Source organism: Medicago sativa, chromosome 8, assembly GCF_051527215.1.
Source record: "Medicago sativa cultivar Bolivia chromosome 8, Bolivia_mono, whole genome shotgun sequence".
Taxonomy (NCBI): Eukaryota; Viridiplantae; Streptophyta; class Magnoliopsida; order Fabales; family Fabaceae; genus Medicago; species Medicago sativa.
The window spans coordinates 63,811,064-63,829,996 of record NC_140756.1 but is presented as its reverse complement, the minus strand read 5'-3'; the positions used below and the strand labels follow the sequence as shown (position 1 = coordinate 63,829,996).

Sequence of the window (18,933 nt, the reverse complement as noted above, 5' to 3'; positions counted from 1 at the left end):
TTAACTAAATATGAATTAATTTTTTATTACTACTATTATTGTAATATTTGAAATGTGAATCATATAGAGTTAGATTCTTTAGAATAATTGCCAGAATCACTTGAAACAAGTTCAAATAATACAACTTTTGAAAACTGTAATATAAAGAGTGTTCAAGAAGTCGTTTAAGGCAAACATATACTGATTCTTTAGCGTCAAATATTCAAATTCAAATAAGAAACTTGAAGAGGAAAGTTCCTTAGAAGTTAGAAGACACATGACATTTGTGCAACTTTTGAGTTATTGTTTATTATTTATCTTTATATTGTTAGGTCCAACTTCGTGCAAATGAGTTCATTTTTGTTCGACGAAACTATGCCTAATAGAAACACATCCACCCTCATAGGATACGACTCTTGCTATATTTTACCTTTTTGCACACACGTGCCTTTGTTTTTCCTTTACGTTTTTTTTCTCCTTTTGTACACTATTCAAAATCTATACATTTGATCAATTCACAACTACGTGTTTGTTGCTTTAAACTGATCAACCAAGAACTCGGATAAAACTCGAATTCTAGATTGATCTATCGAATTCATTTGTTGGGTTGAAACATTTTTTAATCAACAATTATAAACATCTTTTACCTTCCTTCAAAAAAAAATTATAAACATCTTCCGTTTTGAACTACCAACCAATATCAACTCACAAAACTCATGAGCATGAGCCACCACTTCATTCGACAAAACACTTGCAAGACCCAACTAGCTCATCAAAATTGACATTCATAGTTGGACATTCATAGAATATATGTTGTGATCCGCCCATAAAATACCTTTTTTATGAAGATTACATTTACCAGGCAAATGATTATACACTTTCCTTAAAAAAAAATTACACACTTAATCTCCTTAAAAAAAGATTATACACTTAATCTTCACATAAATTGGGAGACTTTGATGTATATTAAATTTTGGGATAGATCTAATTCAACCTTACAAAATCAGCATGTAATATCGGCCGTGTATCTTTATCTTTTTGTTAACTTTTTTCATGAATTTTCTATTTTCATTGTGATGAGTTTCCCCCCAATAATATGCTTCAATATTCAAGTATATATAAATTAATATTCCCAAAGCCAAACGTGACCCTCCCATGTAATCCAAAAAAGGCATATTCGAATAGAGAAAAGTACCTGCACTGTTTGGAAGAAGTCTGCTCAAATAAGACATTGCATCAAAAACATGCTCCAATATGCCTGCCCTTATTCGCTGAACCACAATTCACTAAACTTTGCTTTCTTCAGTCAGTGAATTTTACATGCGTATTCCACTTCCAATCTAAAAGAAAACAAAAGCTAAAATTTTAAATTATAAAAAATAAAATTAAAGTAACTAGGTATGTTATATTTAGTACCTTATGTATGGTCCAATCAAATTGCACGAGTGAATTGAAGTAGTACTAAGTAAGGTATTGATTCACAAAAATCCAAACCAAAACTGAAATTGAAATTCAATTAAAGGAATATCTTTCAATTTTATCAAAAGAAACAAATACTATGCTACAACTATATATATAGAAAGGTTCTCACATGAAGCAAAAGTCCCTTTGGCTCAGTTGATGCATCATGTATGAATGCATGTAACGTACGTAATAATAATGTAATATTCTTATATTTATATTTTTGATGGAATAATGTGCTAATGTTTTTGTGTGCCATCATTCTGTTACTATATATGTTTGTTTTCTTTTCCCTGACTAAAACAGTGAATGTGTGACCAAAACCCAACACACACAATAGTATAGTCTCATCAACAAGTGTTTTAGTTTTGAGTAATTTGTACGGTAACTAAACAGAAGAGCACTGACTACCGGCTATGACCAGTGACTAAACATTCGTATGGGAGGGACCTTTTTGGGCAAGGGAGTGTGTTACTGGCTATTGTCGGTTGTCAGAATATAGGCTGCAAATTTTTGTGCTTTGGTGTTGGTGTGGCCAAGTGATGGATATGTCATTTGTGTGCTTTAACTTTAACCCAGTACTTCTTTTTTTAGGTTCTTGGCTTTATTCCAAGGACTAACCTCTCTTTAAGCAAAGAATGCTTGCAATAGAGTAACAGTGATAACTGATAAAATTATAGTTTAAATATGTGCCAAGGCCTTTGTCTAATTTGCATGTGTTAGTTTTGTACTATGTAAGTTTGTTTTATGCTATTAATTAAATCACTAAGTTCATTATATCTCATTTTATCCAATATGTTGGGTTATAAGGGTTCTAATTATCATTCACATTGAACAAGACCGACGATATAAATGGGTTGATCACCATATCTTAACCAAAAATAGGGTTGGTCGAAGGGCACAAACAACTCAAATGAGAGTTTTAGGCCTCAAAGTTTTGGCAAAAAAAAAAAAAGCTTAAAAAATTTCAATTTTATTATAAATATATGTAATATGATAATCTAATTGTAAATGTCTCTCTAGCTTAGTTCGTTGGAAAGAATGTCTCATATCTTGCATGTCCTTGTTTCAACTCTTAAACTCAACAAATTTGATTTTTTTTTTATTTATCCTAAAGGCTTTATTATAAATTTGTTTTAGGTCTCCAGACTTATTAGACTAGCCATGACTAAAAGCATTATGACATTGAATTTATTGGTTCTCTCGTTTATAAAATGTTTAACCTCCGTTATTCAAAACATGTGAAACTTCTAATTCATCTCACACTTGCCACAACAATCTCACACTTTTCCAAACATCATGTTCACCCTCAAGCGAAAACACCTTGTCATGAAGACTTTCAACACAAGGAATCGGTTGAACGTTGTCGAACCATTGACTCTCTTACCATAATTGGGTCACGAGGGAAGCCTGATAAATCATCCACATTAGACTAAGAGAAACAACACAATTTGGTTGAATACCGCATCTTAACCTAAAACTTTAAAACATTCAATTTATGGGTAATCTCACTTATAAAATGTATAATATCTACTACATTTTCAAACAATGTGAGACTTTAACTCACCTCACACCACACCGACCACAACACAATGATATGAGAATTATTGATGCAATAAATAACAACATTGTACATTATATAGTTGATATATTTTTTGTCTCTGTAAAAATATTATGCTCGTATGTAGTTTCTCACAAAATTTGATCATTTTAGACTTGATCTTTATAATATTTATTTTAATTATTTTTTTAGGGATTAGAATAAAATATTCTACAATTACAAGAGACCATTTCAATTATTAATACATTTTATCAAAATCAAAATACTACAAGGGCTAAAGGAAAATATATTACAGGGGCTAAAAGCAAACCATGAGATATTTGTATGGACTAAAATATATTGAACTTAAGGTTATAATAACACATAAAACAACCGAGTAATTAGATTTTTATATTGAATGTACCGTATATTTACAAAACTGGTCACTTGCAAGATGATGTTATTCTTTATAAATTTATTTAATGTTTTATCTTCTTTTTTTTTTGGTAGTATGTTTTATCTTTATTTTGTAAAGGATTTGAGTTTTTCTAATACACCTCTTCAAGCATAATACTATTTATTAGGTTTGGTGTGAGAAAATAAATAATGGATGACTCGATTGATAAACTGTATTACTATATTAAATTTTTATATTGGACCAATCATTTATTTTTACAAAACTAATTGTAATGTGAAGAAGTCACTCTTTATTATAAATTTATTTTAAACCCTGCCTATCTTTATTCTATGTGAAATTTGATTTTTTCTCAATAGAATATTTTATTTTGACAATTTTTTTTTCAAATATATGAAAACTCTAAAAACAATCTTTTGTGGCATGATCTCTCTTTTCTTTTTGTATGTGAAAAAATGGAATTTCGTGTGTCAGCATTTGGGGGCATGCTTTAGCTAAAGATATGTTCTTACTAGATCTTGTTAAGTAAGAAAAGCATAGTCAAGGTCTAAAGCCCTTCTTTCAACCTTTCATTCTGGTTTCATATGTTAATTTTAAGGAGTATTCAAAAATTTCCGACACATTAATTTGATCTTTGTGAATTTTTTTCAGGTATCTTTATCTTCGATCAATGTATAAAAAAAGTGAAAACATAGATGTTATTATGAAAGAATAGCTATCGTACACCAAGTAGAAGAGAAATTTATTAATTTATTATTTTTACTATTATTACATTTGCAAAAACTCTTTAGTTTTCTTTTATCTACTCTATGAATTAATGTCCAAAACCCAATATAATATTTTAATTATTATATATTGGCTTTTAATATTATTTGGCTCTCAGTTGGGCAGGTAATCTAAAAAAAGAAAAATAAGCGCATCTTTCATCATAAGGAGGAACATTTACATTATTGAGGTGAAAAAGTTATGTTTTGGTTCTTTTGGCAGTTAAAATCGATATATGTTACATTCGATTTTGATTTTCATTATTGGAGGCTTAACATTATTTCTTGCTTTACTATTGTAACTTACCTCATTGGTTTTTATCCTTGTAATGTTAATTGTGTAACTTTTTTACGTCTTCTTAGGCACATCTTGTGCCGAAAGACTTTTTTTTTTTTTTTAGGGAAGATTTATGCGGTTTGGTAATATATATTTTATTTTGGTATTTTAAAAAAATCATATCGAAATGCTTTAATTGATATACACTCTCAATAAAAAAAAAATTGTATATTTCAGTAAATTATAATTGTCAAATAATGGATATTACATGACTTATGAATAGTTAACTGTAAATATTTTTACAAAAAAGTAAATTTAAAATTAATCTCGTATTTGTAACCCTTTTACACTTCACATTTGAGTTTTAATGTTTCTTTTTAAGGCACATTTGAATTTGATAACACCGTAAACAGAATTATTTACTCAAATAGCTAGTTATATTTATATATATTATTATTTTCTGATACACACACACACAAACGTTTATAAGATTGGTTTTTATTTTTAGTGAGCAATCTATATGTATGAGACTATGATGCAATATGATTAGATCGAACTAACAACAAGTTCATTTCCTTTGTCTAGTGGGCACATGATGCTTCTCCAACTCCTTAAAGTATTATTCTGTTTTTTTTACGATAAATCTTTTACGATTAAAAGCACTGCAATCCATACGTTTAGCTTATCGATCTAATTCAAAAACTTCAGAAAAAGGTAAGAGAACATGAAAGCATGGCATAGATTAGACGACCTTTAACGTTAGGAATGTTCTGTCTTTGTTTTCTCAAGTGAACAAGAATAAGGCGGTAGTTTTCTTAAAAAAAGTAATAACATCATTCCTTTTTTTTTTTTTTTGAAAGAACATCATTCTTTGTTAATAGTTTATTTTTTTTAGAAAAAAAATGAAAAATTACCCTCAACATCCCCAATGTTTATTGAAATGACACTGTCAATTACACAAACGTTCCTTAAGTTCTTATCAAATGATCAAATAGACACACACTTCTCTTTACATTAACATCGTTAATTTTAGATTAACTTTTTTTTCATGGCCAATTTTGCCAAGCATCAATTCCGTCTTGTTCCTCTGATCTAAGCATCTTGTTGTTCTTTCAAAGCGATTTAATTACTTGATGATCGATCTGAACCGTACAAGTAACGTAATCATGAGGGGAATATTGACATTGGCATCCTTTGAATTCAAAGACGCTAAAAATATCTATAATCACTCTATAAGTAATTTTGGGGAATAGTTAATACGAAGAAAAAGAAAATGTTAAGGAATCTTGTAGAACGACTTGCCTGATGGAGAATGTTCTGAAAAGGAAGAGCTGATGGAGAAGAAAGATTTTTTTTTTATAGCAAATGCTAGTAATTAGTTGTTAGATTAGTTTTTCCTCCTTCGTACAGAGTTGAAACCGATGATATGTGGATTGGTACTAGGAAACTTGATGATAAACTAGTAGTGGTGGCTTTCTGTTGAGGGTTGGCTAATGAAACTGATAAAGAAAAACTGAAAACTAGCAGGTTTAATGGTGAAGAGAGGTGTTTGTCTATTTAATAAAAACTTAAGGAGGTTAGTGTAAGTTTTTAAACTAGAGATCGTTGGTGTCATTTCAATATATATTAGGGGAAGAGTGTAATTTTTCTTGGCAAAACGTTTTCTTTTTGTATGTTTTTTTCTCCTTTACTAATCCACTATGTAAGAAAAATAAAAAATAAAAAATATATTAAGATGATATCATTCCAATGAAAGTCATCTTGAATGATGGTCTCGGAGGAACTCGTTAACAAGACCCTTATTTTAAATGTAATGTAGAATTGTTATTTTTTTTTACAAGTAGGTCAATTTGAAAAAAATTCGCACTTGTAGGCATGTTCTTAAAAAAAACAAAATCATTATAGTGATATAAAAAAATACAAATAAAACATTTAGTCTGCTATTAAAAATAGAGGGAGAAGTATTCCATAATAGTGTAATATCAAATGTGATTTCATAAAGCTCCCTATTCAGTAATCCTCTCTCCCAAGGTAGATTTCCATAATCTCAATCCCCAAGTCTTTCTTTCCTTTTCCCTGTTTCCAATGTTTGGGGTTTGATTACTTTGGTTATTATTATGTGTGTCTCTTTTGATTTCTTGCTCCTGAATCAAAACGTTGGCTTGCCTTACGCCCTTACCTATATGTTAAAAGGGACCCAAGTCCAAGTGGCTGTCTTATGCAAATTCTGTCCATCATTACTTTTTAAATCGATTTGTACCTTCTATCATAATACATTTATGGATAATACATTTATGGAAAATGCTAACAAGTCATCGGTGCACTCTTTAAAGACGGTAAGTAAAAAATAATTTTAAAAATATGTGTATGTAGTGCATTGTAAATCAAAATATTTAACTTTTTTAAAGAATGTTAAAGAGTCTCACATTATACAATAGATGACATGACAATGTGTTTGTTAGTGGCGGCAATCATCACCTCATAGGTTGGTTTTGTCGGGTTGTGTTAGACCCAATCACGATTTCTAAGATGACATCGAAGCCTTTATTAAGATTCATTGGGGCACCTGCTAACGGGCAACCCTGTTAAGATTCAATGGACCACATTGTTATCAGGTTCTGTTATCAGAACACCCACCATTTATGGCCATGAACCAAACCCAATAGTGTTGGTAATGAAAGGGTGTGTTAAAGAGTCTCACGTCGGATAAGAGATGTCATGACAATGAGTTTATAAGTGGGGTCAATCATCACCTCAGTTGTCGGTTTTGTAGGGTTATGTTAGGCTCAATCACAATTTATAAGAAAGAATGATTTAGACTATTAATATTTTCACCTTATCTACTTCTTGCGTGCCCCATTATTTTTTTACCAAAATGTCCAGGGGATTTTATATTCTATAATCCGAACACAATTTGGATATGTTCGGATTATAGAATCTGAAATAGTCAAAAATAATTATTTAATTTAAAATGTTTAAAAGGTATTTTGGAAACATTCGTTAACAAAAACCTACGTTTATAATAGTAATATGCTTAATAGGTTGCTGGAGTATGCAACAAATCAATTTCTTGCATGATGGGATTTTGAACCATGAATATTGCATTTTGCCTATGACTATTCCTATAGGTCTTATGTGCTTTCTTCTACCAATGTTGTGGGCCTTTGGTCCCTGATAAAAAGTAACAATGCATGCAAAGGTCACTCAAGCTTATATATTGTCTATTTTTTTTTTACTCAGATTGTCTCATTTTCTTGAAAATATATGAAGATAGTACTTACAAGAGAGACCAATTCAATAGTAGATAAATGAGATATGTCCGGCATCATAATACATACGTTGTTCTCTACTATCATTCAGGTTTTGTTTGAGAGTTTGGAGGGGAGGGTTTTAGAAAAAAGGAAGGAGCAAGCGGAAGAAATAGAAGATATTTGGAGGAGAGGACTTTGGAGGTTAATTTTTTACTCATAATAAAAAATCCCCCTCATTTTGGGGAACTCAAAAATTGTATTGGGGGAGGGTTTTTTTTTTTTTTTTTGGGGGGGGGGGGGGGGGGGGGGGTTATGGAGGGTTTATATGAATTTTTCAAATTCAATATATGTTGTTGTTATATTCTTAAAATTAAAAGTATATTAATCATAAGTATTGGTTTATCATTCTCTAAAAAACCGTTCTTTCAAAAAATGTGAATTTTTTTGTCCATTTTTCTATATATTTTCAACCCCCAAAACCCTCCCCTCCCTTCCCCTCCAAACTCCCAAACAAAGCCTTAATGAATAAGTCATAAGACTTATTCATTCAATCGTGAAAATCACAATTGTGCATGAAGCAAGATAATATTACTTGGGGGAAATTACACTCACCTCCCCTGAGTTCTATCAAAATAACAAAGACACCCCCTCTAATTTTAAAACTTACATTAACCTCCCTCAAATTTTCATCAAAAACAAACACCTCTCTTCCTTGTTAACACCATTAAATTTTTGTTAACTTTTAACAAATCGATGCATTATCCATGATACATATCCAACCTCTCTGAAGAAAAAAACGAGAGATGTGGATGCTCGGCAATCTCTCAGAATCCGGTGATACACAATACATGCATCACAAAATATATATTACAAAAATTGAATAATTCATTAATTTGTCTCTTTATTGAATTATAATTATAACCCATACATCTTCCTTCATTTGTCTCAAGTGTTAGTGCAGTTGTATACCATGTGACTCCATAAGTTGCAGGCCGCATACTAACCCGTAAAGATGGTCTTTTAATCATTTTCTCACATTTGAAGATACACTCAATTTCAATTAGAACCTCTGCATCCTCCTTCAATGCTAAAATTGGAGCCATCTAAGATACTCTCACGTGTATACTATTCATTCTTTAGCACCAATTGGATTGATTTTATTCAATCTCCCTCTCTCAGTCATCTATCTATAAATAAATATACATTTCATTGTTCCAATTGCGACTCTTTCTCTGGGATTTGCAAAGTCTCTCCCATGGTCATTCCCTTGACTCTCTCTTTAGAATTAACAAAGTATGCCCTTTTACACACAATCAAGTTAAAAGACATATCAACTTGTAAAAACTAACAGAATATTAACACAATTAACAGTGTTAGTATAGAAGGGAGTTGTTTGTCTAATTGATGAAAACTTAAGGGAGGTTAGCGTTAGTTTTAAAACTAGAGGGTGTGTCAATGTCATTTGGTTAAAACTCAAGGGAGGTGAGTGTAATTATCCCTATTACTTGTGTACGTTATGTAAAGCCAATAAAAAATAGATATTAAGAAAATATTGATGGAACCAATTTTCACTTATAAAAAATCATGTTAACTTGTGTGTTGTGTCCTAAAAACACTTGTTAATGAACACATAAATAGTAATTATTTATTAAAGACAACATCTTTTAACTTTTTAAAAAAATTTAATGCACAATTTCTACTACAAAACTTCTATATTTAGTACACTAACAAGTGCCCTAAGGGCACATGTTAGCAATTTCCTTAAAAAATAGAACCTATCAATTTTCTTATCTCTCATAAATAAACTCTTCATTTTTATCAACATGGCTAAATTTGACGAAAGGGATTAGTCTTCCACAACGTGACCAATCAATGTTTGAACATCGATTAGGAGAGGTGTTCACATTTAATGGCTGAAAATGTCTCAAATATTATTACCTCAAAAGTTGAGTCCAAATTGTTCTACTTATCTATCATTTATTCATATTTTATTTATTGTTTATCTATGAGAGATAGACACATGTGATATATTAGTGGGACCCATTTGTAAGGTCCATTTATTAAAATAGATTAACTAATTCATCACTATAAATGACAGAAAACGGAACTTGATAAGTAGAAAAAATATCCGAACACAAATTAAGGAAAGCTATACACAAGAACTAAAAAAAAAGAAATTTCAATTTTTTGTGTGACAAAACTTCATTTCTTTTAAAAATAAGGAGGGTGTTGATCATGAGTTAAGATCATCTCCATTTGTGATAAGGGAAAGGAAACCCATAATAGAGTTGTTAATTGAGGCTAAGATTTTAAATTGCAATGAAGGTGATGAGTACCACGGAGCCGTCGGAAGCTAAATATGAATAATTTTGGTGGAAATGGTGAAAAGACTAAAATAATGAAGAAATGGAATGGAGACAGGGGCGCCACACTCTTTCTAATCCAAGAAAGATTGATAAGCCGGTGGATGCGAGGATCGCCACAAGAAAAGTGATTCCTTGATAAGATCAAGTCATGGTTCAATCCAGAACCAAAAGGAAGCAAAGCTTCACAACACACAAAGTGTATTTTTTTACTCAAAATTCTACTTGTTTTATTTCATTGAGAAACTTACAATTTATAGAGCATTTGTTACAAGTATCTCAATGGACCCTAATAAATTAAAATAGTAACTAGTTTTATTTTTGGGTTTGAAATAATAAAATATTAAATCAAACCTGAAAATAAAATCCTAATAAAACCAGCCATTTCCTAATTTCATATAAGACAATCAGCCTTACAATTATTAATTAAAATAAAGCAATAAAATTGTTCTTTGGGGATTTAACGTGACTAGCTTCTTTTCTTCATTTCCAATTGATAAAAGCTAGCCCAAACAAATTCTAAAACTGCTGCAAGCTGCCTCCTTTAATTGTAATTACTATCAAGCTGCCTCTCTTCAATTTTAAAACCGTTACTTTACCATGGGATACATCTGACCGTTGGCCTTTGAGTGCTAAGAGTTTGAATCAGCAACTATGTAAATTTATCTCCACTTGATGAGCTAGTGAATCTTCAGCCCACTCCAAAACTATCAAGGAATGTAAGTTGCATGGACCTATTATTGAAATATCAACCTTATTCCAAACAAAGATGAAATATTGAACATAATTAAATATATCCAATCTGAAGCAAGATGACACGTCTTTTTCATGCATAAAAAAGTATCCATGGAGTGTGCAAACACATAATGCTAATATTTTTTTATAGAATTCCTTCCACATGCTTAATGAACTAATGATATCATCATTCCCCCCCTCTTCAACAGGATTTGACCTCAAATCCAAACCTGCATAAAATTGAAGTGAGTTATGTAGAAATTTTTCTTCTTGTGATTTTGGGACATAATCAAATTTCCAAAGAACATGATTGTTTTCTACTAGTTGAGAGAAAACTTCTTCATTTGCTTGGTTTCCTTCATGAGTTAAAGAAGTAAGGTTAGGAGATTGCAAAATATTAGAAGAATCCCAACATTTAACTACACATACCAACTTTGATGAAGGTACTAGTGTAATAGTAGGCCAAAACTTCCCAACATTTTTCTCTTTATTTTCCTTCTCATTAACCTTTTTCTCTTCTTTTACCTTTTCATCCTCATTACTTTCTTTTACCATGAGACCTTCTATTTTTTCAACATCTCTTTCACGCTTTTTATAATCATTTTGAATTTGAAGATGCTTTTCTTCAAATGTTTTAAAAATAGAAGCAATCTCTCTTTTAATCCTTTCCATGCTTTCTTCTCTTCTCGCTCTCCTTTTCAAAATTTGATCATAACCAAACTTATCATGTGCAAGAATAATTTGACAATTTTTAAATGAAAATGTGTAAGTGTTGGTATGTTCATCATGCTTTGCTCGACATTGTTGCTGCCATGGAAGCCCAAGTAAAAAATCTCTTGTTTTGGAAGGCACCACATCACATAATACCTCATCTTCATATTCTCCAATTTTGAATGGCACTCTCACTTGTTTGGTCACCAAAACATCAGCCATGTCTTTAAATTCTGGATCCTCAAGACTATAAAGAATATATGGATCTGGATGCTCAAGAACCCGAAGTCTCCATTTCTCCACCATTGATGTGCTTGCCATATTGATCCAATATTTTCTATCAATGAACAACTCACAAACTTTATCATTCACAAGACATCTTGTAAAGAAAATAATTTTCTTTTGCTTGGCTTCCATGAAATACATTTAAGAAAATAAAAATTGAAACTTTGATTTTTTTTCTCTCTTTTTTTTTTCACTCAATTTTTTTCGTTTTTTTCACCTTTTTTTTTTGGATATTTTGTTTTTTTTAAAACTTTGATGTAGAACAACAAAAATAAAATAAATTAAAAGGATAGATAACACCTGATTTGAACCTAAGCTCTGATTACCAAATGATGAGTACCACGGAGCCGTCGGAAGCTAAATATGAATAATTTTGGTGGAAATGGTGAAAAGACTAAAATAATGAAGAAATGGAATGGAGACAGGGGCGCCACACTCTTTCTAATCCAAGAAAGATTGATAAGCCGGTGGATGCGAGGATCGCCACAAGAAAAGTGATTCCTTGATAAGATCAAGTCATGGTTCAATCCAGAACCAAAAAGAAGCAAAGCTTCACAACACACAAAGTGTATTTTTTTACTCAAAATTCTACTTGTTTTATTTCATTGAGAAACTTACAATTTATAGAGCATTTGTTACAAGTATCTCAATGGACCCTAATAAATTAAAATAGTAACTAGTTTTATTTTTGGGTTTGAAATAATAAAATATTAAATCAAACCTGAAAATAAAATCCTAATAAAACCAGCCATTTCCTAATTTCATATAAGACAATCAGCCTTACAATTATTAATTAAAATAAAGCAATAAAATTGTTCTTTGGGGATTTAACGTGACTAGCTTCTTTTCTTCATTTCCAATTGATAAAAGCTAGCCCAAACAAATTCTAAAACTGCTGCAAGCTGCCTCCTTTAATTGTAATTACTATCAAGCTGCCTCTCTTCAATTTTAAAACCGTTACTTTACCATGGGATACATCTGACCGTTGGCCTTTGAGTGCTAAGAGTTTGAATCAGCAACTATGTAAATTTATCTCCACTTGATGAGCTAGTGAATCTTCAGCCCACTCCAAAACTATCAAGGAACGTAAGTTGCATGGACCTATTATTGAAATATCAACCTTATTCCAAACAAAGATGAAATATTGAACATAATTAAATATATCCAATCTGAAGCAAGATGACACGTCTTTTTCATGCATAAAAAAGTATCCATGGAGTGAGCAAACACATAATGCTAATATTTTTTTATAGAATTCCTTCCACATGCTTAATGAACTAATGATATCATCAGAAGGTTGTACTTACATTATGATTTTTAAGTTATACAAATTTGAGTTAAAAGAAACTAAACATTTAGAGTGCAAACAAAATTTATACAAATACCCAATGCTCTTTCTCAAAAGAGGGGTTAAACCCAAAACCAAAAAAAGGCACCCAAATGTCAAAGTTAGGAAACATGCATGTAGATAGAAAGTGAGTTAAGAGTAATGTATTGAAGGACCATATTGTTGGAGTAAGTTATAATAGACAATTTATATTGAATTTGCTTTTCTATCATGACCTTAGTGTGTGTAGATATATAGTATAAACATATAAGACACACTCTTTTATTAGGTTTGTTTTAAAGTAATTAAATCCTTAAAATAGTTAGATCTATTTAATGAATATTAAGCGTGATTTAATCCTGAGACTTGTTAAACATAATCACACTATTTTTGAAGTATATGTAATCAACTTTTACAGTGAAGCGGAATAGTAGTAATGCATAAACCGTATTTTGTGAGAAGACATGTGATAACATATCATGGATATGAGATATCAAATCTTCATATAAGTATAAAGTGATATGAGAAGACTTGTGTATTTAATTCATGTTTTTTTTTGAAAAATTCTATTTTTTTTTGGAAGATTTATACAATATTTCTACACAATTTTGTTAAAAAAATACAAATGATACATATAAACTGGCTTAAAAATAAAACCAAAAATAATGATCGAAAATTTTATATCAACTAAAAGTTAAATGAAAATTTTAAAGAAAATAAAATGAAAAGCTCGTATATTTACAGTGTCAATACCATATTTAACCCTACATTATATTATTTTACAGTTTTTATCTTTTCTTTTCGTCGTTGGCTTCGCTATGGATAAACTGAATTTAACTTCTGCTCAAAAATCTCCAATCCTTTCTCTTTCTCTCTCTGCTTCTTCCAAACTCAATTTCAGTTTTCGCTTATTCTCTTTTCTCTCCTAAGTAAGTCTTCACAATTCCATTTTATTTTCATTACTTATTATCTTAAGGTGTTTGGTGCTTTCAATCAAAATTCACATGTCTAGTATTAGTTAGACTAAAACTTTATCATTGTCATTTCAACAAACATGTTGTGAGCTATTTTCTTAATGATTACTTACAACTGCAATGTTTTTAGGTTCTAATAATGATTATAAAAGGATTGTTTAGAAGATATGAAAGATGGAACCCTGTTCATCCAACTTATGGAGCATTTTATGGAATGGGTTTCGGCGTTGGTTGTGGTGTTGGATGGGGTCCTGGATTTGGTCCTGAAGTTGTTGGTTATGTTGGAGCTGGTTGCGGCGTTGGATTCAATGTTGGTATTACTCTTGTTGGTTTTGGAATTGGTCTTCCTGCTAATGTCATCTTTGCAGCTCCTTATAATGGTATGCCTCTTTTTGTTGATTGTTACGCGGAATCATTCATATTGTGAATCAGAAGAACTATTTTCTGAATCGTGAATCGGATTTTTATCGCAGCTATAAAAATATGATATTTTTAAGTAAAGGCAAGTGACATAACTATGTTATAAGTTGATATATCATATATGAACCTGAAAATAATTTAAGAATGTACGAAGACTATAAGAGAAACCCTGTAGATGGTTTGGGCATCTTGAGAGAAAACCTATTGATTTTGTAGTAACGAGAGTAGATAAGATGAAGGATAGTCGGTATACTAGAGGCAGAGGTAGACTTAGAAAAACTATAAGAGAAATTATTAAGAAAGATATAGAGATTAATGAGTTGGATCGGAATATGGTTTATGATAGAATATTATGGCGTAATTTGATCCATGTTGTCGACCCCACTTAATGGGATAAGGCTTTTGGTTGTTATTGTCATAAGAAATTGACCCAATATACACAGTTGACAAAAAAATGGCTCACTACACCATGTTTACGTAATGATTCTTTGGAATGAATTAGAATTATCATTGTGAAACGGGATTCAAAATTATGAATAAGAATTCAAAATGAGATTCATGTCCAAAATAGATACACATTAGAGCTTCGTTTCGATTGAGTTCAATTTAGTATCAAATTGGGATACAACTCGCATGTAGTAAGATACTGATAACTATGCTCAAATTGATGCAAATATTATGTGTGGTTAGAATCTACGATTCTTAGTCTTTCTTAAAAAAAAAATCTACGATTCTTAGTCTGAAACTTATTCACATTATTTGTGACCTATTTTAATCCAGCTCTTCTGGCAACAAAAAGCTCTGCATTGAAGTTAGCACGTTCTTGTGGTCATCTTTCTGGTCCACAAGCCTCAGGGGATGTTTGGATTAGAAGTGTACCTTCCGTGTCTGACTTTCAAAGAGAAGCTGGTGAAAAATTCTCTTGTTTTCGGCAAAAGTATTTATCAATCAACGGAACTGATTTCTTTGACATGAAGAACAACTTGCCTTTGGTTACTACTTCTGCATGTAAAAGTATACAAGCATTTCATAGCCAGTTATTCAGCCCTCGTAAAGGTATTATTTTGGTTTAGAATATCAGATTCATCTATACTCTATTACCTAGTATTTGTCTTGTATAAATTGTTTGCTTGTTCGCTTTCCTTTTTCACAATTTATCTATCTTGTTGAGCTTGTTGCATTTATGTCTTTTAGCTTCTTTATTTCATAGTTCATTTTTTCTCTACTTCAGCTGTTAGCTCATTCTTTTACCGATTTATCCAACACTCTATTCACTATTTTTCCTCCTAAACCTAGAAAGATTAATCTGGCGCTATAAAGTTCCCATTGTGATAGGATCTAGGGAATGGTTGGACTTACTGTGGATCCATCGTAGGCAGCCTTACCTTTCATTTCTGCTAGAGGCTGATTCTGCAACTTGAATCTGTGACCTAATCACTCAGCCTTAGAACCCTATAATAATTTTAACAGTTGCCAATGAGAATCTCTCAACAGTCAAATCCCAAAATCCCATGATTTTGCGATTTTGCTATGCCTTATGGTTCTGAATCCCGAGTAAAATCCTTAAAGCAGCAAAATCCCTTTGAAATCGCACAGAATCGTGAAATGCAGCAAAATCGTGTGACTCTGGTGGTTTCTACCGATTCTGGGCATTTTGTTTGGATTATTTTTGACCCGGTTCAACTTGGAATTGGTTTTTTTGGTCCGGGTAAGATTTGACCCGGTTGTGACCTTTTAAGATTTGAGACTTTTGAGTCGTTTATGTTAAAAACTTGAGACATGGTAGTTTATGTTTGTTTTAAGATTTCAAACTGAGTAGTTTATGCTCTTTATAACATATATTTAGTATTATTTGAGTAGAATCCTTTGATTTTAGTTTCGATTTTCGATTTTGCGATATTGCTATTCCCTTTTGCTTCTACAAAATTAATTTAGTAGAGTCCTTCGATTTTGGTTGCGATTTTAGGTTTCGCGATCTTGCTATCCTCTTTCGATTATAAGCAAAATCTCGATTCTGAAAACCTTTGTCATCATACAAAATGTCTTTTATCGAATAACTTTCTTATTTATTGAGCTTAAATCTCAAGCTAGAAACAAGACCAAACTTAGAATGTAGAAACATGCCCTGACTTTCTTACTAACAGTTTCTTTTTCTATGATTGTAAATGGTTATACCTAAGCCAGAATATATGTTGACAGATTTCCATTGACAGTAGCTAATAGCTATAGGTTTTCCATGGTTTGCAATTCTTTGCAGTCATGCTTTCATGCGTTTTCTGCAGTCGTAGGTCGTCTGATCAAAACCAGATGCCTCATATTTCAATGTGTATTTTAAGTCAAATCACAGTTAAAATGTGAGCTTTCCAATTTTGATTGAACGGCCTTCAATCCACTACTGCAACAAAAGCATGAAAACGCAACTGTGTTAGATCCAAATCTGTTTTCCATCCCTGAAGTTATGACTTGAAAAGCTGAAGATTGTTTAAATTTTTTGAACTGATCCTGCATTCAGTTTCAATTGATGTATTTTATTTTTTCCCGCTTTCTGTTCCCATAAATTCCCTGCCATTAAATAAAAAAGATTTTTATCCCACTGGACTTGAATTAACGCTGTTGGGACTGCCATGTGAAAGTTTTGATTTCTTTATGATGCATTCTGCCTGTTGAGTATGCATGTAATTGATGGTCTCTTGAAAGCATCAAGCTTGAGTGAGCTTCCTCTACATTTATCTCATTACCTGCTGATGTTGAGGAAAGTAGCTTTGACATTTGCGTCTCTTATTTTGCAGGAAAAGATTGATCCTTCCACTCACAACTATATTGATCCTTCCACTCACAACTATTGGCTTTGTGGTTACTTTTTGACGGACCTCTTGGTTTCTCATTTTTGATAGGAGGTCCTATTTTTATGGTTAATGATAAACCATATTGCTCTGTTCTCATTTTTCGCTGCTTTGATGTAGCTCTTACCAGCAACACTGAGAAATTTCCTCCTGTAGATGTACCTAGATTTCGGTTCCATGATAGAGAGAACACATCAATGACATGAAAAGCTAAAACGGCAGTCAACAATATATGGAAGAATATCAAGTCAGATATTGAGGCATCAGTTTTCTTCTTTTGTTGTAAACATATTACTGATATCACAGTATATTAGGGAATTTAGGATAATTTTGTTTTCAAGCTCACATGTTCCAAACATCCCTTATCCTTTGACTAAATTGGTATGCTGTCAGTGATGACTTGTTGGTTGAAAAATCCTTTTATTAAAAAGAATATGTTGATTGTTATGAAACAATGAAGGATGAAAGTTACAAACAAATTTGATCGGCTCATTTTACCACCGGATTTCCACCAAAGACATTAGTAAACCATGTTTTGCTTATTTAAAATAGGACATGTCTGCTTTCTTGCCATTCATATAAATAAAAACCTGTTGTAGTATTTAGGATCACTCTTGTTAAAATATGTGACATTAACTACTTTTGGGGTCTATAAGAGACTCATTGAAAGCGTACTTGTAGTTGCGGTAATCTTGAAGAGGTGTAGAATACTTCTGAGATAAATAAGACGCAGACAAAGATAAAAAGAAAATTAACCCAAGAAATATGCCAGGGGCAATAACAGTTTTCGAGAGTTATTGAAAATTAACCCAAGAAAATGTATGAGGTAAATTGTGTGTTAATATATTAATTTTTGTAACGATAATATATCAGTTTTCGTATATTATGGATGAAACATCATTATGATGAAGAATTATGTTTACAAACTTATTTAAGCATATTATTACTATGATAGTTTTTATGAGTTATGGATGGAAACCATCCATATTCTCATGTTTTCTATGTTGGTCCGTCCCATTAAGTACAATTACCCATTTCATCCCTGAAGTTCCTTGTCTATTTTAATACTTTGAACAATTTGTCGAACCTTATATTTCTAGCCACTACCTTCGCCTCTAGGTCATTCGGTCGTTACCTAATATTTTTTTAAAACTTGCTAAGGCAAGATTAGATTTTAAATTCCCTTAACAAAATAAAAGATGGGAGTTTAGAAAGTCCGTCATAGGACTAATTTCCATGATCCCAATACAAAGAGAAAATGCACACCAATCATAGTGAATAGATACCTAATAAAAATAAATAAAACAAGTAAATAATAACAAGAAACTTTAATGAAAACAAATGCAAGATTACAAGAGTTCTATGATAAAATGTGGTGATAAATCAAAGATAGTCTTGTCCTATTTATAGATGAAGTTTTTTTTTTATTTTCGTACACCATCAGAATTACAAGGCATTAAGGAGATGGTACTAACACAAAATCATCCAAATTCTACAAACAAAAACCAACAAAATAAATTGCACAAGCTGTTACATATGTAGCCTAGCAAAATCATCCAAATTCTACAAACAAACAACAATATTTGGT

The 18,933-nt window shown here is 31.4% G+C and overlaps 1 protein-coding gene across 1 annotated transcript; it reads left to right on the top strand.

The window, feature by feature from the left end:
• The first annotated feature begins 13,898 nt into the window (after window positions 1–13,898).
• Window positions 13,899–17,824, top strand: LOC146900429 (Putative membrane lipoprotein). The gene is made up of 4 exons (XM_085738402.1): window positions 13,899–14,037; window positions 14,213–14,462; window positions 15,283–15,558; window positions 17,292–17,824. Exons 2-4 carry the CDS (start codon window positions 14,222–14,224, stop codon window positions 17,300–17,302), a joined length of 528 nt encoding a protein of 175 aa, XP_085594528.1. The 5' UTR covers window positions 13,899–14,037; window positions 14,213–14,221; the 3' UTR covers window positions 17,303–17,824.
• Window positions 17,825–18,933: the final 1,109 nt, after the last annotated feature.